This window comes from Phaenicophaeus curvirostris, chromosome 15 (genome assembly GCF_032191515.1).
Source record: "Phaenicophaeus curvirostris isolate KB17595 chromosome 15, BPBGC_Pcur_1.0, whole genome shotgun sequence".
Lineage (NCBI taxonomy): Eukaryota > Metazoa > Chordata > Aves > Cuculiformes > Cuculidae > Phaenicophaeus > Phaenicophaeus curvirostris.
Genome location: NC_091406.1, coordinates 15,104,460 through 15,128,237, shown reverse-complemented (window position 1 = coordinate 15,128,237; position 23,778 = coordinate 15,104,460). Strand labels below are relative to the sequence as shown.

Genomic DNA, 23,778 nt, shown 5'->3' with positions numbered 1-23,778 from the left:
CCCTTCCCTCAGATGCCTCTCATTGCCGACCAAATGCCTTTATTGTCACCCCACAGGGTGCAGCTACATCTTCTGCACAGGCTTAATCCCTAGGATGTCGAATCCTTTGGCCATGATGGTGGCAGTGGCTTCACACAACAGGAGCCTCCACATGTTCACCTTCACAATCTGGCCTGCAAAACAGCAACAGTGGAGATGGAACACCTAAGTAAGTCCACTTTCCCTGGGGGAATCCCATCAGGCTGGGCACACCGAGCAGCCCTTGTGTTTCCAGGAGCCCCCACGTAGACAACGACCTTCCCAGCACAGGAAAATACCCTACGGACTACCTGTACTGTGCTACACGACACAGGCATGCACAGAAACTGCATGCCAACACTCACCGCTCTGCCTGTCCTTCTCCACGCAGTAGCAGTTGTCGTAGAACTCGGTGAAGGTGGTGGCCAGCTCATAAAGGTAGTCACAGAGTGTATGCAACAACAAGTCCTCCAGGATCTTCTGCAGGATCTCAGGGAACCTCAGGATGCACTTTCCCAGTTTCCACTCCTTCTCATGGTCAAGGATGAGCACCTCCTCCCTGGCTGCCTTCCGCAGCATCTGCTCGTCAATATTGGCCAGGCGAGCGATAGCCCTGAAATGACCCAAAGCACAGCCTTGTTCTCTTGGAACCGGCCTGTGTGAGACTAGCACGGCCCACCCGCAGATCACCTGACACACAAACTCTTACCTGTCTGTGGTGCATTCAGTGTAGCTGGCTTCCACCCCTAACAGCACCGGTGCAAGCAAGTCACCCCTTTCCCCACATCTCCCTTTGTGATAAAGATGCAAAGAGCATCACAGACAGACTCCAAGTAACTCCTGGCACGCTCAACCTACCTGATCCGTGTGAAGGCGTAGAGCAAATAAGCAGCTGTATTTCCTCGGTCATCCAGCATCTTGTCAAAGGAGAATACGTAATCGTTTAGTCTGTTGTGGGAGAGATCTGCATACTTAATACATCCAAAAGCGACTGACGTCTGGGCAGCTTTCAGCTCTTCTGGAGTGAGGACCTAGCGCAATGCAAAGTGGGTTAACAGTCAGGATGAAGAATGCTACATTGGCATCATGAACACACAGCCTTGGCCACTCAGCACATCGAAAGCCCGGTCTGCCAAGGGGATTGTACCCACATGGTGCTCAGCAAAAGGCTCACACCCATCTGTCCACCTCGGGGCACCAAACAAACCCCACATCCACCCCTCGCTTCTTTTGCAATCAAACAGCACTGTGGCCCTGCCCGTGTTAAGGCTGACTCCCTCTAAAGGCTCACAGGACCTCTGCACCCCACAATTTACAGGTCTGACGCTCATACTGTGCTCCTCCTCCTTACAAACTGTGTGTACACATGGCCCTCATGCCCTTAGAAGTCCCCACTAACCCATGTGGCCACGGCTGCAACTTGACCTTCCACCACCACTTCCTGCAGCCTGGGGGAGTCAAACAGCTGTTGCCACCACACCAGGGAGACCCCACGGTACCTACAAGGCCAGCTCTCCTGCCAGGCTCGGCTCCACCATCCTCAAAAAGCTTTGTGGTACCAGCCAGCGGCCAGTGTGCTACCTGCAGCTTACATTTTCTCACTGTTATGTATGCAGGGATGCTTTTCTTTCCCTGTGACAGACAGCACCTTGCCCAAACTCCTACCAAGTAATCACATTGATCACGTACTCAACCCGTGGCACCTCCTGGGTCGTTTGGCAGTGTCCATATTCTCAGCTTGCACCCAGAAAACATAAGTCTGTGAACAGATCTGGGAAGTTCTCAGTGAAGATAAGCAATTTGTTACCTTGTCCCGTTCCTTGTCTTTCAGCTTGTCCATAGCTCGTTTCAGCCCTTCTTCCAGCAGATCTATAAGACGCACTGTATCCCCTGAACGAGTTTTGAACTTCTTCCTGCAAACACAGCCAAAATGATCACCACCAGCCAAACAACTTCCACCACTCACTCACATCTTATAGCTTACTGAAAAAGCACATGTCCACATATTCCTCTATATTGAAGGTCATGTGGACAGCTACAAAAACTAAAAGAACGCCCAGGAGCAGTCACCAGGAAGCCTCCAACTGTCCCAGTCCCAGACGTTAGGCAGGATACAACAGCACTGCCAGACACCTGCCCAGCTCCGCCAGTCACCTTCAATTCTGCAACAAACCTACAGCAAAACCACCCAGTCTGCAACTGCACGTGACCACCAGAGCGTCCTGGTTTAACCACACCTTCATCTACCATGAGGCAGGTAGAAAATAATGGAAAACATGGCCTTGCCTGCTTCTATCTATCTCTCAGCATTCACATCAGCTTCCACCGCACTTCCACCAGCCACTCCCAGTGCCTCTCCCCAAACGCCAGGCAGCAGAAGCTGGGCCTGAGAGGGAGTCTGACCACAGTGCCAGTAACCATGTGTGTCAAGGACCACGACACACGATGAAATAACACAGTTAGTTAAAACTAAAGCAGCAGGGGATACAGGGACAGCTTTTTCTTTTTCCTTCGGAATGCCAGATACATACTTGGCAATAAACATGAGGATTCACACAAACATCCTCTTCAGAAAACAAACACAGAGAAAAAACTACATCCAAAGACTTACTTGTCTTCTCCCAGCACCACTCCGAATGCAGCATGGGCCACTCTGGTTACTTTGGGATCGTACCAGCCGATCATCACTCCAGCTGCAAACACTGTTTGCAAATGCACTGACTGCAAGGAACAAATAAAGCCCTTGATACAATTTCTCACAGCATTCTGCTTCGGATACTGTCAGCCTCTGGCCTGGACAGGCGCACACTCTCCTGGGTGGAAAACTGGTTGGCTGGAGGGCCCAGAGAGTGGTGGGAAATGGTGTGAAATCCAGCTGGAGGCCAGTGACAAGTGGGGTTCCCCAGGGCTCAGGGCTGGGTCCAGCCCTGTTCAATGTCTTTATCAATGACCTGGATGAAGGCATCGAGTGCACCCTTAGCAAGTTTGCGGACGACACTAAGCTGGGTGGAAGTGTCGATCTGCTGGAGGGCAGGGAGGCTCTGCAAAGGGATCTGAACAGGCTGGACCACTGGGCAGAGTCCAATGGCATGAGGTTTAACAAGGCCAAGTGCCGGGTCCTGCACTTGGGGCACAACAACCCTGTGCAGTGCTACAGACTGGGAGAAGCCTGGCTGGAAAGCTGCCTGGAGGAGAAGGACCTGGGGGTGTTGGTTGACAGCAACTGAACATGAGCCAGCAGTGTGCCCAGGTGGCCAAGAAGGCCAATGGCATCTTGGCTTGGATCAGAAACGGCGTGACCGACCAGCAGGTCCAGGGAGGTTCTTCTCCCTCTGTACTTGGCACTGGTGAGACCGCTCCTCGAATCCTGTGTTCAGTTCTGGGGCCCTCATCACAAGAAGGATGTTGAGGCTCTGGAGAGAGTCCAGAGAAGAGCAACAAAGCTGGTGAGGGGGCTGGAGAACAGGCCTTATGAGGAGCGACTGAGAAAGCTGGGGTTATTTAGCCTGGAGAAGAGGAGGCTGAGGGGACACCTTATTGCTCTCTACAACTACCTAAAGGGAGGTTGTGGAGAGGAGGGAGCTGGCCTCTTCTCCCAAGTGACAGGGGACAGGACAAGAGGGAATGACCTCAAGCTCTGCCAGGGGAGGTTCAGGCTCGACATAAGGAAGAAATTCTTCACAGAAAGGGTCATTAGGCAATGGAACAGTCTGCCCAGGGAGGTGGTTGAGTCACCTTCCCTGGAGGTGTTTAAGGCACGGGTGGATAAGGTGCTAAGGGGAATGGTTTAGTGTTTGATAGGAATGGTTGGACTCGATGATCCGGTGGGTCTCTTCCAACCTGGTGATTCTATGATTCTAAATACCAACAACTGGTTCTTAACCCACTCCTCCAGGTACAAGTTTTATTCCCAGCTTTATCTCCTTCACAGTGCTGCTTTCACAATGAAGCATATAACGAATTTTAGCTCCACAAACAAATTTCACTTCAGAAAGTCCACCCTTTCAAAGACTTTTCCTGGCTTAAAGAATCAGCAATGGGCAAATTCCTGCTCAACAGGCAAATCACTGCCCAGATACAGAGCCAACAGCCTTGCCTTTCCTCAGGTAAGGAGATGCCCAAGTCTAAGCAGTACGAATCTCATGCCAGACTCATGAATTGAGATTTAGGCTTCCCCCAGCTCCAGTGGTAACTGGGAACCAATCGATTCTAGGACTTCTTCATAGAGACTGCCAGCAACCCAACTAGATTCACCAGTAAGGACAAGAGTAAATACAGCGACCACACAACCAGCCCTATGGAGTTCTACCTACGTTCCTGTTGCATCCCTCATCTAACACATTTTCCGATGACCTGTACCGCCCGCGTCAGTGGAGGCTGGCATACTCACCTGGCCACTATCGACAACATAAATAAGGATATCAGCCTTCTCTTCACACAGCCTGTGTTTTAGAGCTGCTAAATCAGATGTGTCGTATGTGTAACCTCCATCCGATTTCATGATTGTCAATGGGACAGGGAAACCTGGGACAAACACGATCTTCCGGCCATCATCCACCTGGACAAATCCTAGAAAAGCAATGGAAAACATTCTGTGCTGTAGTGTGGAGGGAGGTTTGTGGGCCAGCCTAGGCAGAAACAACTGCCCTCCCGGTTGCTACTAGAAAGAAAAGACCATGCAGTCACATTATCAAGTAATTAATGGCTCACAATATGAAAAAAACCCAAAACCAAGAGCACCCTTGCCAAGAACTCAAACTATGCACAAGGAAGCAGATTGGTACAGATCTAATCAGAAGAGACCTAAGTGGATGTAAAAACTCATGTCACTAGCATAAGAATCCACCTTTAGAGCCACAAGAAAGACCATCACCAAGGACCGCGTTAAAGGCAACAGAAACTCTACAGAGGTGCAGTAAGGACTTCTCTCAAAGTCCTTCCCTTAGACAGACCACTTTAGATGGTGAGATTCAACAACTACCAAATCCAGGCAGGAACACAGAAAACCAGAGGTTTGTTACAATCAATTACATTATATATGCATATCATAATCAATTCTGCTAATGCTTTTCTGGGAGGAAACATGATGAACGATGTACTCAGGAAATGCGGTTGAGAAAAAGAGAACATGCAACTTCTTGCAGGATTTCTGACACAGAAACCAAAAAACCTCACCTTTATCTTCAAATTCTTTCACAATGTCTTTCATCATCTCGTGGTAGAATGATTCCCCTCTCTCTATGAGTGTGATGTCCAAGCAGTTGTAGATTTTCTGGAACTCTTGAGGAGGGAAACAGACCAAAACAGTCCCATTAAATGCACACAGTAGCAATTAGTGGCATGTGTTCAACGACAGGCATACTAAGCCCCTAAAGACATTGTCAGTCTCTCAGTCAAGCCATCAGACTAGGATTCACACTAGACTCAGGAGACAAAAGGTTTAGCTGAAAGCCTCCACAGACAGCCCAGTTATTGGGTTCTATTGGCTATTTTCTATCTCATAGCAATGTAGGAGCAATTTTTAAAAACATAAGGTGAGGAAGCACTGTTCTACCGCTGAGACACGTTTCCAAATCTGGCAAAGTCACCTTTCCGTGACACGTCACAGATCAGCTCCCACGCTTTAATGAAGTCTGGGTTTTTGCTCTGCAGCAGCACCACACATTGGTAGGCACGTTTCTTAAATTCCTCCTCTGTGTCAAATCTCCTCTTGGATTCCTACAGTAAAACACATCACATGAAAAAGCACCGCTTCATCCCCTGTAACAAGCTAACGTTCCCAAGAAAATTTCCATGCACACTCATCTCGAAACACAGAGAGGCAGCCCGATTACGAAGTCCTTTACTTATGCAGACAACTTGATAAAAGATATTGCAATTCATTATCCAGTGGCACGTTATTGCAATTACCTATTAACGGTGATTAGATTCTTTTGTTTCTCAAAAGCTATGCTGCAATCTGTAAATCTGCTTTTCAGATGCTGACATAAATATCACACTTGTTATAAATACCTTGTAAAAGGCTTGGAGATCCCCAATGGGAGGAGAAACAGTTAGGTAATCCGGAAATTTGTCTTGGAGGTGAGCAATGAGCATTCCAAACTGGGTGCCCCAATCTCCTAAATGGTTTAACCTTGAAGCAATTGAAGAGCACAATAACGATTTCTCAAACACATGCTTTAAAATACACACATTATAAACATATATAGTCTAAAAGAACAAACACACATATCAGAAACCAAAACCAGGCAAGCCCTCTCATTTTTACTGCAATGAAGCTGCTGCCCATCTTGATTCCTAGCCCTGATTCACTTGCTCAGCTTAGTATCTTACTACACATAAGGGATTATCTGTCATGTGCTTATAAAACCAGACCAATACAGACAAAGCATAGAGACAGGCATTGCATGAATTTAGACAAACAAGCCCACCCCATCTGAAAATCACCTCTCACCTCAAAACATCGTAACCTGCAAATTCAAACAGTCGGCACATACTTTCTCCGATGATGGTTGAGCGCAGGTGGCCAACATGCATTTCTTTTGCAATGTTAGGGGATGAAAAATCCACCACCACCTTGGACATGATACCAAAGGGAAAAAGAATGAATAAAAGGCAGCAGTCACAACCACAACCCGCGTGTTTAATCTGGGTTTTGCTGGGGGAGCTGTGGGAGGCTCACAACAGAGAGGGCCCAACAGGGGACATCAGAGCAGGCTTCCAGCCTTGGGCTCTACTGCACCCAGAAGATGGTCAGGGATCACTCCTGGACCAAGCCCAGCACAACACGTCATCCCCAGGAGCCCTGTCCTTCACCCAGCAGAGATCACACCAGGTACAGGCAGCCTGGCCCCAGTCCCCAGCTCACAGTCCATGTATTCTGCCAGTTGATGGGGCCATGCGCTCAACAAATCACTTCAGAGGGGAATTACAAAGCTACCTGCAGTCCAGCACATTTCATACATGTGGGTACAGAATGCCTACACATTTTATTGCTGTACCTTTTTCCTTTTGCCAATAGCTGGTGGTTGAACTCCATTGATCAATAAACTGCTGAGCTGCTTTGATACAAAATCCTTTCTCAAGTGGACGTTGATAAAACCTTTAGAGGAGAAAACCAGCAATGAATACCAGGGCTGCAGAAATGCCTCAAGCCACTTTTTGTTTCCTTCCCCCTGGGATTTCTGTTTCCTCACATCAAGGACAAGAGAGCTGTTGCTGGAAGACAATTTCTGTTCCCCGATTATGAGAGTCTGTGTTGCATCACTGTAGCCTTTGCTGCAGCAGTTAAAGCTGGCCCACTAACCGAACTCCTTTTTGCACACTCTCACTCTAAGGTGAATTTATGAAAACATTTTTTAATATGAAAATAAATAATCTCATTGAGGTTTGCAAATGCAAAACAAAATCCTGCTTTGTCTCATTTTTCTTAAATTAGTAGCCTAAACCATATAGTTACACCTAGGATAATCCCTGCTTGTGGAACAGCGCAGTTTCACTTCTTCTGCTTCACAGATAACGAATGAGCTTCTGCCCAAGCACACAAAAGGCTGTGCCACCCGATTTTTGCATTTATGCTGCAGCCCTAAGAAATATGAGCTCTTGTGTTTCTTCCTGGGTCACAGGGACAAAACAGATACAATAATTAATAACCTCAACATCACTCCAGCATCACAGTGCTGGGAGGACAAGGTCTCCTCATCACACAAGCAACAGAGAGAAGGGCATATTGATTTTTGCTGCGATTTCATGATTGTGGCCAGATACCCATCACCAATATTCGAAGGGGAAAAGCTGGTCCCTTAATGACTAATTAAAGGGCTTACGATTGCATTTACCAATTCTAATAGAGAAGCAGATTTTCTGCTGCTGCACAAGTCTGACGGCTACAAAGCTCAACAAGACAGAAGCAGATAATTCACCTCATAATTAAGAGTTCTAAATCGCAAAATACTTGACCTCAACTCAGCTTCCCTGATCCATCCAGTATAAAATTGACCTATCATCAGCTTTAAAATATACAAAGTGTGAACATGAAACTATCTTACCAGGACCAGCAATTTCAACCTTCTCAATGCATTTGTTGGGAGGAATATTTTTTGATATTTTCTCAGCGATTTCTCTTGGGCTAACCTTCTGTTCCTTGGTTTTAAGCAGTATCTGAAACATGACAAGATCAGGTAAAATGCAATCCTCCCAAACAGAAAGCACAGATACTGTGGCACTGAAAGATTCTCACGCTCCTTTGCTTCATAATGCAAAGACATACGCAAAGAAAAACATCTCTAGCAAACGTTACAGATTAGATCAGCTCTTTCTACACAGCAGAAGTCTGATCACACCCTACACGTTCACTCCCTTCAGCTAAGAGCAATTAAAGGGCATTCTTTCCCTGTGTCAGAAGAAAATCTTCCAGGCTATTTTTCAATTTTTCATAACCTGCTATGTGGTTTGGCAAATTTACATTTCTCTAAACTAATAAAAGGGACAAACGGTTCAAAAATCAACATAGCTGGCACAATTCTTTGCAGTGCTTCCAGATCCTGCTTGTCAGTCTCACAGGTATCCTCAGCTCTGCCAGCATTCATATTTGAAGTTTTGACCTGTGCCTACAGTGGAAGCTGAGTGTGGTTTGAGAGCAAGTCAAAGCAAGGTTTACGACTGAAAGCAACCAAAGCATCTTCAGTCCTACCTTAGACTCAATAAAGAAAGAAATGAATAAACAAATAAAATCCAACAACCCAAGCAGCCACAGATAATCCTAACAGTATCCAATTTTCTGCAAAGAGCATCAGAAAAAACCTGGCAGTAAAGTAGGTCTCCTTTTCCCTCCAGACATAAATTGATCACGGAGAGGAACTCCAAAAACATAATGCAAGTTCACATACAATGATAAGATCAGAATGGTTTGGGTTGGAAGGGACCTTCAAAGGTCATCCAGCCCAACTCCACGGTTACTTGGTCCATTCCCAAAGCATCTTCTTACACACCTTTTTGCATATCTTAGAATAAAACCCTTTAGGAGGATTGTGTAAGTGAGTCCAGCCTGTCCCTTGCAAAACCCTACACACACCTGTCTAAAATTACTACAACTATTTGTTTCTGAGCATGTGATTTTCCATTCTTATTGTAAAGCGTCTGAAAATAATACATTGGCTCACTCCCATCAAGGCCACAAAGAGAGCTCACTACTACTTGTATTTGCTAACTTGCATTCTACTGCAAAACATGACTTCTACTTATGTTTCAGCTTCCTGTTTAACCTGTCATACAGCTGATTGTGGTAAGATGCTTACAGTATGGTAAAGGTTCAGAATGGGCAAGAAAAGAAAACCTCTGCAGCCTTTAATGCTACTCAAAGTGCAAACTACAGGAAAAATAAATGCAGAACCAGATTACAGGCCTGTTATATTAGATTACAGAGGTGTTATCTGAGCCATTCCCAAAACAGTCACTGTACTCCTGTTACTCTATGGAGCTAACAGAGCTCCTGGCTCAAGCCCCAGGCATCAATATGCTAATGAGCTCCCAGGAAAACAATATGCATTTGTGAGGGCTTTTTCCACATCAGTGCATTGCAGGGAGAGGTGGCTGCCTGGCACGTCCCAGTGCTGCCCTGAGCCAGGGCACTTCCTGCTCTGGCAGCTGCAGTGACCGGGAGTTCCAGTTCCACAAAGGGGACACCCTGGGGGAGCAAGGTTCTATGGGAGACACGCACCAGTCCAGTCCCTAAAACTCAGGCTGGCAGAAAGTACGTAACCTGCTGCTGTCTGAAGGAAATGACTGCACTGCACCCCCTGGCTCTGCTGTCCCGATACACTCTGCGTGTGCGAGTGTTGCTGAGCTCAGAGCCAGCCTATGTGGCACAGCTCTATAGCCAAGCCCAGTGCTAAGAACCCTTACTCACCAGTACAGCTGATGATCTGGAACTTGAAACCATGGCCTGAAGGGGACTGTTTGGACACCGAGTTATGCGAACAGCGTTGACACTGAGAAGCCAGGACTGCTCCAGAATCCCAATCGCAACTTAATTGGGGTAACGCAGCGGTCAAAAAAAAAGGCAAGGCTCTGAAAGGCCATGTCAGTGCAGTCACCCAGGGTGCTCCTCTGGCCAGAGCCCAGCCACAATATGCTAACAAGACCAAGGAAAGATGACACGTATTTGTGAGGGTTGTTTCCGCCCTGGCACTTCAGACCAAGAGCCTGCTGGCTGGCACGTATCGATACTGCCCGGGAGTCAAACTCATTGTGGCAGGACAACAGACACAGCAGCTGCAGATACAACCAGCGAGAGCAGAATTCCGTGTGTCAGTGCAAGTTCCATGTCAAGATTACCAGACTAATAGATTAATAAAGATGAATCAACAACAGAAAACGTAACCTCGGTTGCTTCTGCTGAGATTGGAAAACAAAAGGTCTGTAATTAGAAGAAGTCTACCTTTTCACTCAAAAGCGTCAATATATTGAAAATACGAGCACTTTAGAACCTAAGACAGATTGCACTTCTTTCTTCCCACCTCCTGGTTTTAATTCTGCACAGCCCACTGAGCAACTTCTGAAGCATCTTTTATTTTATTAGAGTCCTCTTTGGACAAATATCTCCCTCAAAGGAGCAATGCTGTAACTTTCAAAGTAACTGTTGATACTAGCCAGGTTAAAAAAAAACCCAACAAACACTCCTTCCTTTGCACACATTTTACAGGTGGAACTATTCTTACAGTTGCCTTAAAAGCTCCAAGATCAGATGGGTCTTTTCCAACCTGGTGATTCTATGATTCTATTGAAACTAACCACATTTCCTGCCTTTTCCTCAGCTAACAGACCCTACAGATGTGGGGGACGCTCACGCAGCCTTCCCTCAACAAATACTTGGATAACAACAGCCAGTAAGACAGGAACATGAGCACAGAAAGTGTGCAGAATAGCACACTCAAATCCATCTGAAAGAGCATTTGTCATAGAACTGAAAATGCTTTAAGAAATACAACAGCAATTAGCCAAATTCAGCTGTGATCACGGAATTAGCAGGAGACTTTTGAAGCGAAGAACTCAGCCAGAGCTGTATGGAGGAGAGTGGCTGAGCTGTAGCCAACACCTGGCTGGGCACTGTGAGAAGGTGCTTTGTGTGCTCCACAGCCTCTGTGCACGACTGACAACGCCCCGTGCCGGAGCTCGTGGAGGGCAGTTCAGGACAGGTCTGACAATGACTTGTGTCTGAGCTTGTGGAGGGCAGTTCAGCATACAACAAGCAGGGACCCCCCACCCCAGCTGGGCACACAGGGGAGCACTGGGGGTTCCTTCTCACCACCCTGTGCTTAAGTGCGCAAAAGGAACCTGCAGCATCCACACATACTCCCAGAGATGGGGGATGTGCATGTAACACACCAGTGCTGGGCTCTGTGCAAACATCTTCTACAGAAGAGCATTTAGAGATTTTTAGTTGTTGATCAACATTCTGTAACTGTCCACAATTGTGATTTATTATTTCACTGATATTACTTGCAGACATATGGCTCACAAATTGGTAGTTAATTGCACGTCGTTAGTAAATCAATGCAGTGCTTAACTGAGCAGTTTTTCTGTGTGACACATAAGTAACTCTCCTGTCAGTCACGTAAACAGGTTTACTCTGTGAAGGCTGATGCTTCCCCTAAAATGATGTTAAATGCTTACTGAATTCTCAGCCCAGTGGCCTGAAACAAGCCTGAAACAGGTCCAATATTGTGACTCTCACAGTGCTATGTATTACTTAGCTCCCAATAGACAACACTCCCATTTTTCCTTCTCTTTACAAGATCATTCAGCTTTACCTGTGTTATGCCCATGGCACTGTTACACTGGTAGTCTCCAAATTTGGGCTGCTGACTTGGCGTCACTACCAGCGGAGGGTTTTCTAGATCTGGGTAGGCAGCTTGAATAGCAGCTCCAAAGATCTCCTGAAGACAGCTATTGATATTAATCATGCTTTTTGCTGCTTTACTTCTTTCCTCTTGAAGACTCTGAAAAAAACACAAAATCGAGATGGTTAAATTCAGAACTTTTGAGGAGCGGTTACATCCCACTTTTTTCCTTGTCTGCCTGGCAAAGCATGCCTGACAGATGTGGCTAACACCTCTATGCACAAGGTATTAAAAAACCTTATAAAAAATAAACCCTACGTGATTCAAATGCTGCTTCTCCCCTTGAACGTCCCAGCACGAACGCTTTCCCTGAACGCAGAGGCTGCATTACTTCTCACACCTATGCTGGTGAGCCTGGTAGAGATCTCAGAGGCTGCCCATTACATGACCAGCCAAGACTTGATGGTGTGGGCTTACTAACCAACTGAAATCTTCCACAAAGTAGGTCTCTAAGGAATTAAACACTATCTGATGTGCCACTAACAATTAAGGCGTTGGAATGCAGAGTGAGCATGCTGTCACACATCGCTATCTGAAACAAACTGACAGAATTTATTTAGCTTGTCTTAATGAGATTGCAAACACATGCGACAGCATTAGTTCTTTATTCCCTTACCTTTCGAAGGAAATTTAACCGATACTTAAGTTTTGCGTTTTCGTCTCGCAACCCTTCCAAACTTGGGGAGACTCCCAAGCATCCAAAGTTCTTCAGCCGCTCAATTTCTGCAGTTAACAACTTGATCTCGTTTTCCTGAAAAGCAAATCAAATTGTAAAACCGTTGTTCTTGGAGCAGGGGGCCAGAAGGTAAGGAGCTGCAAGACCTCAGATAGAGTCCTGGTTAAAACCTTCTCTCTTAAAGGTAACGGCGATGCTGTGGAAGTTGAATAACTCCAAACAATTCATGTTTAAAGGTGGTTTCTATTTGTGTTAAAAACAGGGACTCTGAAATATTCTTAAAAATGTCAGTAAGATAATACTCTCACTAATATCAAGACAGATAATAAGTCAGGCTAATGAAGCATATTCCCAAAATAAGCACTTTGTCCAGCTTTTTTCCTAATAAGATGCCAAGTCTTTTGAGGCAGAATTCCCTAAAGCCTTCTTTCCGTATTGTCAGAGTACAACAGAGGATGCAGCAAACCATGCATCCAAGAGCACAGTCAGGACCCAGAACAAGGGTTCTAGGGCATCACCAATCTCTGGTGCAGACATCTAGCCCAAACACCTTTTCCCACACAAATACAGGGTGACAACAAGTATCCTGATCACTTGCATTTGGCCAGGAGGCCATACCACTAGACCAACGCCACAACTGTGTCTCATCTACTTCTTTCCCATGACTGCACCAAAGCAGCAAATCCACAGCACAGACACCTGCACACAGGAGGCACTTAGGCCGGCCCCATTTCAAATCTGACCAAGCTCAATGTCTCAGCCCGGACGGTCACATTTTCCTATCGCCTTTTGTGGTCTTCCGTTTGACAACATCTCCGTAGCAGTGGGAACCACGGTGGTCCAGCTGCCTACCCCAATACTGCAGGTGCCACTTGAGTCTCCCTTTTTGCACTCATCAACAGCTAATACAGATGATGAAGCGCACTTTTCATTCATTCATTCATTCATTCAAAACCACCAGATAAGCCTGAACTCATTAGTGATTACTCTGATTTCCAGAATCAATTGGGTGAAGATCACAGCAGCCAGGCTGGGACGGCCAAGTATAGCAAACAGATCCAAAACCAGGAACAAGGCCACCCCGGCTCACGGGCCTGCCAGGAGGGGAATGCTGCTCAGGACCCTTGCCACTCTGGTGACCAGCGACAGGACACAAGGAAAGGGAACAAAGCCGCGTCAGGGGAACTTCCGACTGGGCACTGGGAAAAGATCCTTCACCGAGAGGGCAGTCAGTCACAGGAACACGGTCCCCAGGGAAGTGGTCATGGCACTACGCCGATCAAGAGTTCAAGGAGCATCCAGATGATGCTCTTAGTCATATGGTTTAGCATTAGGTAATCCTGCAAGGAGCAGGGAGTTGGACTCCATGATTCTTACAGGTTCCTTCAAAGCTGAGATATTCCATGATTCTATGACCCCTGCACCGAAAACTGAGCTCACCTGGAAAAAGATCTTTAAACGTCCCTTATCACAGCAACCCATAATGAACGTAATCCTCTAGCAGATCACGGAGGGATGCTAGATGTTATTAAATGGGCATTGTAAATTCTCCATTCTTTCTGAAAAAACAAACTGCTACATTGAACTACAGACATTCCTCGTAACTCCTCATGGTACCATCCAAGCGAGGAAGGGAGAGGCCAGTGCACCTCTGATTTACAAAACGAGTAACTGGAAAAAGAATGGAAAAAGCTGCTGTTTGGGATATGAAGTGTCAGCCCCTGAACACATCACAACTTGTCAGTAAAGGGTCATACCTGATGACCACCTCACGAGAAGCTGCGGGAATTACATGAGGCCACGCTGACATCTCCCAGCGCTCTTTGGTCAGCTGAGTACTAGAAATCTTCCCCTCACCTGTGAATACAAAAACACTACAGCTTTTTCAATAGGACCAAAATCATCCTTATGTTTTCCCTTAGCATGTAAGACTGTCTTTCAAAGACCTCAATGAATTAAGATGAAATATGCATTGGCTTCTATCTCAGGCCACTCATGTGATAGTGTTTTCCTCCATCACATTAAAACCAGGAATGTTCTGAGAAAGTACAGCAAAAAGGTCACAGGACCTCTCCTCCTTCTTGTCTCCTGTGTGCTTTTATCAGCCTTTGCTCAGTGCCGTAACTCAGCACATGCTCTTTGCTGGGTTATTTTCCTGGAAGAGCTAACGATTCCTGCTGGGTAGCTCACAACAGGCTCCGGGGTGTTCGGGAGCTTGCAGCAAGGAGCGCATGGCTGGGAGAGAGGTGACAGGTAAGCTGAGGCTCAGTAATTCCACAACTTCCTAGAATTAGAAAGCTGAACACTGTCCGTCTTGCTTTGCTTTAGACTATTTGGAATCTGCTAATGGACCAAAGACCAGACAGCAGTGATGACAAAGGGAGAACCACCTTGCCAGAACACCTATAAGGATGCCATTCCTTTTCTAGCAGCTACAAAGGAGAAATGAAAAAGCAAAGGCAAAAAAGGACTTGCAAATTCAACAGCTAGATTTATTACTTCAGTATTTCCTGGCAGTACTTATTGTATGTTTGAGCTGTGAATTGAAAACATACTGAAAAGTTGCTTAAGAACATGCGTATGGTAGGCAAAAAACCACACGCCAAACGTCCAGAATCTCTCCTTACACGGTCTTGGGGCAATCTATACGAAGTTAACATGCAGGAATCAGTTTTGCTGAAGCTACCTCTGAACTCTACTATCAGTATTAGTCACAGAAACATAGAACTTTGTATCTGCATCCTATAGGCCAGCTGTCTTCTAACACAGTGAAATTTTTGCTCTTTGCACAATGACTGTAGTAACACAGAAGCACAGAATGGTTTGAGTTGGACGGGACCTTAAAGCCCATCCAGTCCCACCCCCTACCATGGGCAGGGACACCTCCCACTGGATCAGGGGCTCCAAGCCCCATCCAACCTGGCCTTGAACCCCTCCAGGGATGGGGCAGCCACCACTGCTCTGGGCAACCCATGCCAGGGCCTCACCGCTCTCATCGCGAAGATATTCTCGGGCTGGGGCAGACCCGGTAGTCCCACTTATTGTTTTGAGTATCATCACAGTTACCGAGAAGGGAAAGAGCCGCCACCACCCTCTCCCCCACCCCAAAGCACCTCACCCCCGCCACAACCCCGCTCCAGACGGGCGCCCCCGGTGCCGGGGGGTGCCCCTGGGCAGGGCAGGCCTCTTGCCTTTCTCGGGGCCCACGGCCTCGAGCGACCCGCGACCAGCCAGCCGCCGCCCCGGCCCCTCACCTGCCGCGCCAACCGCGCCGCGCACCGCGCCTCCATCCTCGCCCCACCGGAACCGGAAGTGCGGCGGGTGGGCGGGAGGTGTGGGGGGAGCGGGCTGGCCCCGCGCGCGGCGCCCCCTGGCGGCGGGGAGGAGCGGCAGCAGCGGCGGGCGGCGGGCAGCTCCCGCTATCGGGCACCGGGATAAACAGCCCTAGAAGCAGTCAGCGGTGTTATGGCCTTCACAGCAGGGAAAACCCTTGCTAAGCTGGAGCTTTGGCTCCAGCTCTGCCTGACCTTGGAGCTGAGATGGGGAGAGACTCAAGCAGAGGGGGTTGCAGAAGACGACACGTCTGTTCAGAGAAGATCACACTGACCACGAGACGTTACCTTCTCCAAAAAATGAACAGTGTCTGGAAAACCACTGGAAGAAAGCGTGCTATCATGGGGACGCTGTCTAACTCTCAATGAAGTACAATTACTTAAATGAAACTTAACTCTAGTTGAGCTTAAATCAAGAATATTCCACTTCTTGTAATAGTAACTAATGAGTATCATAAAATACTCTGGGTTGGAAGGGACCTTAAAACCTCTCTATTTCCCATGGGCAGGGACACCTCCCCCTGGACCAGGGGCTCCAAGGCCCATCCAGCCTGGCCTCGAACACCTCCGGGGGTGGGGCAGCCACATTCTTGTACAAATTATGAACTTCACAACAGACAAAACTCTTGCTAAGTTGGAGCTTTTGCTCCAGCGCTGCCTGACCTTGCACTGGACATGGGGAGAGACACAAGCAGAGGGGATTGCAGAAATACACACGTCTGTTCAGCACAGATCACAATGAACACAAGATGTTATCATCTCCAAAAAATCATAGAATCATAGAATCACCAGGTTGGAAGAGACCCACCGGATCATCGAGTCCAACCATTCCTATCAAACACTAAACCATATCCCTCAGCACCTCGTCCACCCGTCCCTTAAACACCTCCAGGGAAGGTGACTCAACCCCCTCCCTGGGCAGCCTCTGCCAGTGCCCAATGACCCTTTCTGTGAAAAATTTTTTCCTAACGTCCAGCCTAAACCTCCCCTGGCGGAGCTTGAGGCCATTCCCTCTTGTCCTGTCCCCTGTCACTTGGGAGAAGAGCCCAGCTCCCTCCTCTCCACAACCTCCTTTCAGGTAGTTGTAGAGAGCAATGAGGTCTCCCCTCAGCCTCCTCTTCTCCAGGCTAAACAACCCCAGCTCTATCAGCCGCTCCTCATAAGGCTTGTTCTCCAGCCCCTTCACCAGCTTTGTTGCTCTTCTCTGGACTCGCTCCAGAGCCTCAACATCCTTCTTGTGGTGAGGGGCCCAGAACTGAACACAGGATTCGAGGAGCGGTCTCACCAGTGCCGAGTACAGAGGGAGAAGAACCTCCCTGGACCTGCTGGCCACGCCGTTTCTGATCCAAGCCAAGATGCCATTGGCCTTCTTGGCCACCTGGGCCACTGCTGGCTCATGTTCAGTCCCTGTCAACCAACACCCCCAGGTCCCTCTCCTCCAGGCAGCTTTCTCGACAGACTTCTCCTAGTCTGTAGCACTGCACAGGGTTGTTGTGCCCCAAGTGCAGGACCCGGCCTTTGGCCTTGTTAAACCTCATGCCATTGGACTCTGCCCAGCGGTCCAGCCGGTTCAGATCCCTTTGCAGAGCCTCCTACCCTCCAGCAGATCAACATTTCCACCCAGCTTAGTGTCTTCAGCAAACTTGCTAAGGGTGCAAATGAACAGTGTCTGGAAAAACAGTATTTGAAAGAAAACATCCTATCAGAGGGACACTGTCTAGCGTTCAATAAAATACAATTACTCAGATGAAACTTAACTCTACTTCAGCTTAAATAAAAAATATTCCGCTTTTTGTAATAGGAACTACCACTTGTATTAGGGGAACGGAATGGGCAGGGAGCAAAACCAGCTCCTCTGGTGAGTGACAGCGCCTCATGTGACAGGGAGCCCTCAGGGGGACGGTGGGAAGGGCCCCCAAAGGCACGAGCACAGAGATGGTGCATGGGTCTCCTACCCAGCACGTGTGCACAGCAACAGTTACAGCCCCAGCACATTTAGAAACCCCCGTATTTAGACCCAAAGCAGAAATCCCAGGCACAGCAGAATATATCCACCAGCCACCTCTCAAACACCCCGGGGCTGAAGGGCCTGCAGAGCGAGATGCATTAAAACCCACACACCTCCAGCCAGGGACAGGGCAAAACAAGTTAGGGGCGAGCTGATTCACACGAAACAAAAAGCAAGCAGGCAGGTTTGTCCAGAAAGGTCACTTTATTGGAAAAACCTAGGATGGACTTAAAACCTGCAGCCCTCCTCCCACAGCAGTGGTTTCAACGGGCTCCCCAAGTCCCCTTCACAGACCCATTACAGACATGAGCTGCAGTACAAATGTTAAAAGTGCAAGTATCCTGAACTTCACACCTACTTTTATGACCTGGCGGGAAACACAGAAGCTTCACAGCTCACAGAGAATTCGTTCACAGCACTCGGGAGTCAAATCTGGTTCCCTGCATTCCCCACGGGGTACAAACACGCCACTCGGAGGAGAGTCCGATGCAGAACATCATAGAAGGTAGGGGTGAGGTTCCTTCAAATTTATTTTATTGCAGTAAAACCTCTAAAAGGCAGAGCTGTACAAAAAATCTAAACAGCATTATTTAAGAATAACAGCACCTTACGCTGAGTTTGTTCTTATTTAAAATTCTATTTCCCAAAAATACATTCCTAAATATACAAACTATACAATCTTGTCACTTTAATGCTGGTTTCTGTGATGATATAACTTTAACCTAAAAATCTTCAAAACATCCACGTACTGACAAAAGCTCTAATATACAAATGCCTTGGTACCTTCATTAAACCACATAAATAACTTCAAAACTCAAACTGCACTTGTAGAATTGTCCAGAAAGGAAATACTTCACGGTGATCACACATCGTCTGCAGAGAGCGTTGGAATGTTTATCCTCGGCCGTGTGAAAAATGCCATTTTCTCTCTAAAATGAGAAGATCAGTTGTTAATGCAACGGAAGTCTTGCCAGAAATGTCCATCATCAACATTAATGTTCATCCCACCAGTCGTCACCACAAGCAGCAGTGGCACATTCTCTCGCAACCTACACCTCTTATTCGCATATCAGAGATGAGGCATCCTTAGAGTTAAACTCACAACACCAACCTCAGCACGAAGCTATTTCAGAAAGGCTCAAGGGATTTTGGTTTTCCAAGTACGTTACTTAGAGAAGCAAATGGCTTCTTCTTTATTAAACAAAGAATCTGAACATTTATTGCCAGGTGAAGAATGATTTAGAGTACCGTTGGTTGCTTTGAGATCACATGCAGTGCTGCAGCTAGTTTCCCTGACTCTCAGACCTTGTACTTTAATATAAAAATACCGAAGCTTTTGCTTAAGCAGAAGAGTTAACTACAAAGGTTAGCCTTCTTCCTTATCTTAATCATCCATAGAAAAGCCATGGTAGCAGTCAATTTTGCCTGCTCTTTACCAGTGACCTGTAATTACCTGAATGACTGTACTTCCAGAGGCTCCTTCCGACTCTGCCCTCGCAGCCTGTGGACATCCTTGGCAGCAGCTCTCATCATTTTATCGGCCTTAAGCTCACATTTGTGTTCTGTTTTCTCCACCTAAACAAATAACAGAAAAGAGTTGTTTATGTTTCCAGGAGGAATCATTCTATCTCAACTAATCTTTGAATATACAAGTATTTCAGCTGCAGGTCTGAGGGGTTTGGAAGTTGCTGACTCTGGAAATCATGAGCCACAAAAGCTAAACCAAAGGCTTCCCAGTGAACCACTGTAATGAAGAGAGATTTCTGTGAGGCCTTCTTCCAGCTCTTTGGTAAGAATTATGGGTGCTACCTGCACCTTCTTTGTATCTTTTTGATATATTTTTAAGCCAGCAGATCAGCTCATGTAAGAATGTGGCAATCCACGTTCCAAAGAGAATCCTGTACCGACTCGCTCACGCACTGGTGCCATCACCACTTAGTTTCTGACTGGTGGCAGCAGAGGTGGACAGAAGTTGAGAAGGAGCCCTGTGCACAGAGGAAGGTAAATGCTAACCGTGATGACACACCACAGCTACTACGCACCTGATAAAACAGACAGCATTGGTGACTTCTCTTATTTGCCCCTGTGCTGAGACAGGGAATCTCTGCACTGGTAAATGTTTGGGTTCAGGACTATCAGAACTAACTCTACAGGAAGTTAAAGAGGGGACAAACTATTGTGAAGAACAAGAAGTCCATCATCTAAGGGATAAAGATCATCAGCTATGGAATAATACTTTTTCTTTTTAAAAAATCTAACAGGACAGATTCTACTCACCTCGCTCATCACCTACCCAGGCTTATTCAGACACTTATGAAGCTTTATCTACCTTATCTGTAAGCATATTCCTTTTGAAGCTAATGATTTTTGTTTAAACCCTCTCGAGAAAAGCGAAGAAAACTTTCGTAAAAGCAAACAAAATTGTTTAATGACCTGTTTGTGGAAATTCTTGGTAATTAATTCTGTCTCCTTTCCACCCCTACCCTTCAGTCCACACTCCATAACCAGAAAGAGATACTGTGAAGCTTTTAAAGCCAGAAAGTCTGCTATCATCTGATATATTATCACTTCGTATGTATTAAAATTCACAAGTGTGCATTAGACCATGTATACTACCTCGTAAAGGATCTTCTAGTAGGATGGATGACATGGATGAAGTCCACTGTCATCCATGCCTAAGTTTTATGCAGACATTATTTCTCTTAGAAAGAGCAAGAGACATAACTATCTTCCTAACCTTGATATCTGTGAGAAGGCAGGCACAGACTGCAGTTTGTAAATACCACACCTGAGAACAATCAGATGCTCAACGACTGCAGCTTCCACCATCAATCACTTGCCTGATGGAGTCGTAAGTGGAAGATACGAGTGACTGTAGTGCTAAGGCTTCTTGCCTGATGGTCCAAAGTCCCCTGTTTCTCAAATCATGTTGAATAAAATTCAAAGGCAGGTGTTACTCACTCGCTTTTCCACTAGCCTCAGCAGCAGTCGAAATCTCTCATCATCCTTCACCCACTGAGGCAACTCTTTTTCACCCTGGCTTTGAGCTTGTTCCAACTGTTCCTTCAGTTCCCTCAGCACTGAGATCTCCTGAACCAGCCGATCATGCCAGGTTTTTGAAGCTTGCAGGTCCAGCTCCAGGTCTAGTGAAGTGCGGATTAGGCGCTCTGTGCCAAAGGACTTGACTGAAGGCTACAAAAGGGTGTATGAATACAATGATGAGAACTGCCCTGTATAGCCCCAAGGGCCAAATACATCACAAGACCCATTTTTACAGCACTTCTCTTAGCACAAGGCATATCTATCAATCCTGCTTTCCAATTCATCTCAAGACAGAAAGCACAAACTCTAACAAGTCTTATAGGTAAGGCTTTTGATTCTGGAGTTTCTACTAAGTTTCTTCCTTGGCAGCTTCTCCAAATAAAACAAGTCTCGCTTGCACACCTTGCTCCAAAGTTTAATGTCTCATCTTCAGATGAATCCACAATGCAGCAGAAAACCTGTGTTATTTTTTTTCCAGTAACATATTATGTTGCCTTCTGCTAGTTTCAAACACAAGCTGCCTCAAGAAAACCCTCTTCTCAGCAGCTCTGTATCAGTATCCTGGGGGAATATCAGTGACTACCATCACAACGGGCACAGGCATTCATTGTGTGCCACGGAGTCACTACAACAGGGTCACCTGAACATTTGAGACATCACTCTCCTCACCCTCTTCCCCAGCTCCTCCCATCCATTTAAGAATCTCACAACAACAAACACAGCAAAACTATTTGTGCTACTTCTGCTCTGACAAGATGGAAAAAGACAGGAACCATCCTCCTAAGCCGATTGTTCTAAACCAGTTCCAACTTCAACATTCCCGTCATATTCTGATATATCCAAGTATCCTCAAGAGACTTGTCACCCACAAAGAAAAGGTTGTGCATGAAAGCATGCGGCAACTGATCGATGTTTGCAAATTCTTCCCTCAAAAGAGTTTTCTGCTTTTTGCAAGTGTCTATGCTAGAGGAAAAAAAAAAGTGGTGATATTTTTACCCGTTTCACTCTGACACTTCGTCTCTCCATTGCATTTCGAACGAAGGGGGGCTTTTTGGATAGCGTTGAACTGTCACTGTCGCTGCGGTTCAGCTGAAAATGAAAGCAAACCCCACATATTTCTCATTAAACAAATACAAGCAGCGCGTACATACATTGTGAGCAAGATCAGTGTTCTGTACAGGGGATGTAAGCAGAACTAAGAAGTTTTGTGAAAGTCTACAGCGGACAGCTGCTACGCTAATCTGAGTGCACTATGTGCAACCTAAAGAGTCATCACATTACACACATACAGCCTGTCTTTTGTGATTGTCTCTAGATCCTTAAAAAGAGCTCAGCTCAAGCAGGGTTTAATTCCTTTCTCGTATTCCTTCTCAAAGTTGGGTGCTGGAGGGGAACAGGCGTGTGGGATCTGCATGTGCTGGGACACACAGGCCACTGCTGTGAATTAAATAAGGCTTGTTTCTATGGAAGTACGTCCTTCTGAATCGGAGGCAACCTGCACATCAAATCCAGCTCAGCTGTCTTGAGAGCATGCCCGCTTAGGACAAGACGTGTGATAAAAGACAGCGCTTCTTTGTTTGCCAATTCAATTTAAGACATGAGTTATTTACAGTTTAGACTGACCCACGATCCAGGAAATAAATGTGAACAAACATTTCAAAGCAGTGGAGTTGACATCCTGACCTAGTATGTGGCTTGTTCAGTTACCTTCGGACAAAGCACACTGGACACTTTTGAGATTCCCACAATTTCTTTTTACTGACATTACCAGGTTCTTACCTTTCCATTTCTATCAAGCTTTCATGCTCACCTCATCTAACAAGGGGTGGACACAGCTAACTCAGTTCAAGTTAGCACAGAACAGTCCTAAAGCAGGAGGAAAGGGTTTGATGTATAGTTATCCATTACTGTCTTACAGCAGCCCTTCCAGGTTAGTTTGGGAATCCCAACGTGCTGCATGTACCACAATCATGTGCATATAAACATTTTACAAATTTGTGCTTAATACTATTAGTGTCAAGGAAAGATACTGTCTAGGGGGTGAGAACAGAGCAATATTTGAAGCCAAAAAGGGAGAGAAGAAAGCAACATCAGGTATCTCTGGAAAATTCAGACTAAGTGAACACTGATATCCTGCATTCCTTGGTGAAAACCAGCATTTATAACCTCAGGATTGCCTTTTGCTTACCCGACACACATACTGACTTTGTGGTCCCGGTGAAAATGTTTTTGAGCGGATGATAGTACTACCTCTGACAAACTGAGTTTGCGGTGGATTTGCTGTTCTTTTGTCTTTCGGACGAACTACAGTAGAAGACTGTGCAAGGCTGTCTGTGTTTGTCTCTTTATCCACCTGAAAGATAGACACAGCAGTGTAAATGCCAGCCTGCCATCTTACCGATGACACAAATCCAGGGCTGTCTGACAGCCACCTGCAATACGTCTCCACTTTCAGTCCCAGAGGCATCGCATTCTAAAACAGATATTCTTTAGCCCTTTTCATGCAGGGTGTCCAGACACTTCACTCTTTGAACTCAGAAACTGCTACGTTAACTGTATCGCTCCCTAAGGGCTCTGCGTCCACTGATTGCTGTACAACACAATTGATTCCAGTGAGCTTTGCCTGTTGATCCGGTACATCGATGTGACCGGGCAATCTCACACAGACACGATTTTAAAGATCACTCCCTTACTTGTGCGTCTGCAGCAAAGATCCAAGTCCAATCTGGACGTGCTGTATGCACATCTACAGGGAGCAAGCACACAATTTTGTCAGACTATAGCTACCTTCAGAATTAAGCC

The 23,778-nt window shown here is 46.4% G+C and overlaps 2 protein-coding genes across 3 annotated transcripts in view; both read right to left on the bottom strand.

The window, feature by feature from the left end:
- Positions 1-22: 22 nt before the first annotated feature.
- Positions 23-15,907, bottom strand: RARS1 (arginyl-tRNA synthetase 1). Of its 2 annotated transcripts, none has more exons than XM_069869295.1 (15): positions 15,849-15,907; positions 12,535-12,669; positions 11,829-12,017; positions 8,067-8,178; positions 7,020-7,120; positions 6,473-6,594; positions 6,031-6,151; positions 5,607-5,736; positions 5,194-5,298; positions 4,409-4,587; positions 2,630-2,739; positions 1,826-1,931; positions 877-1,049; positions 384-631; positions 23-173 (listed from the first exon to the last, which is right to left on the bottom strand). In XM_069869295.1, the coding sequence occupies exons 1-15, from the start codon at positions 15,882-15,884 to the stop codon at positions 64-66; spliced, it is 1,977 nt and encodes a 658-aa protein (XP_069725396.1). In that variant the 5' UTR covers positions 15,885-15,907; the 3' UTR covers positions 23-63. The 2 variants fall into 2 exon arrangements, with proteins under 2 accessions (XP_069725396.1, XP_069725397.1); XM_069869296.1 differs by lacking the exon at positions 15,849-15,907 and adding an exon at positions 14,352-14,475.
- Positions 15,908-18,130: 2,223 nt separating this feature from the next.
- Positions 18,131-23,778, bottom strand: part of WWC1 (WW and C2 domain containing 1) — a 70,187-nt gene continuing 64,539 nt past the window's right edge. Inside the window, exons 19-23 of the mRNA XM_069868924.1 lie at positions 23,165-23,329; positions 21,973-22,065; positions 20,896-21,126; positions 19,388-19,509; positions 18,131-18,863 (exon numbers count right to left, since the gene is read on the bottom strand). Of these exons, the coding sequence (XP_069725025.1) occupies positions 18,797-18,863; positions 19,388-19,509; positions 20,896-21,126; positions 21,973-22,065; positions 23,165-23,329 (678 nt within the window). The 3' untranslated portion in view covers positions 18,131-18,796. The remainder of the gene's footprint in view (positions 18,864-19,387; positions 19,510-20,895; positions 21,127-21,972; positions 22,066-23,164; positions 23,330-23,778) is intronic.

Excerpts from the sequence above, each read along its gene's own strand:
- RARS1 (XM_069869295.1), bottom strand. The coding sequence starts at position 15,884 with ATGGAGGCGCGGTGCGCGGCGCGGTTGGCGCGGCAG. Across the intron at positions 12,670-15,848 it reads CGGCGCGGTTGGCGCGGCAG|GAAAACGAGATCAAGTTGTT; the intron begins GTGAGGGGCCGG and ends TTTGCTTTTCAG. Across the intron at positions 8,179-11,828 it reads GTGCCATGGGCATAACACAG|ATACTGCTTAAAACCAAGGA; the intron begins GTAAAGCTGAAT and ends GTCATGTTTCAG.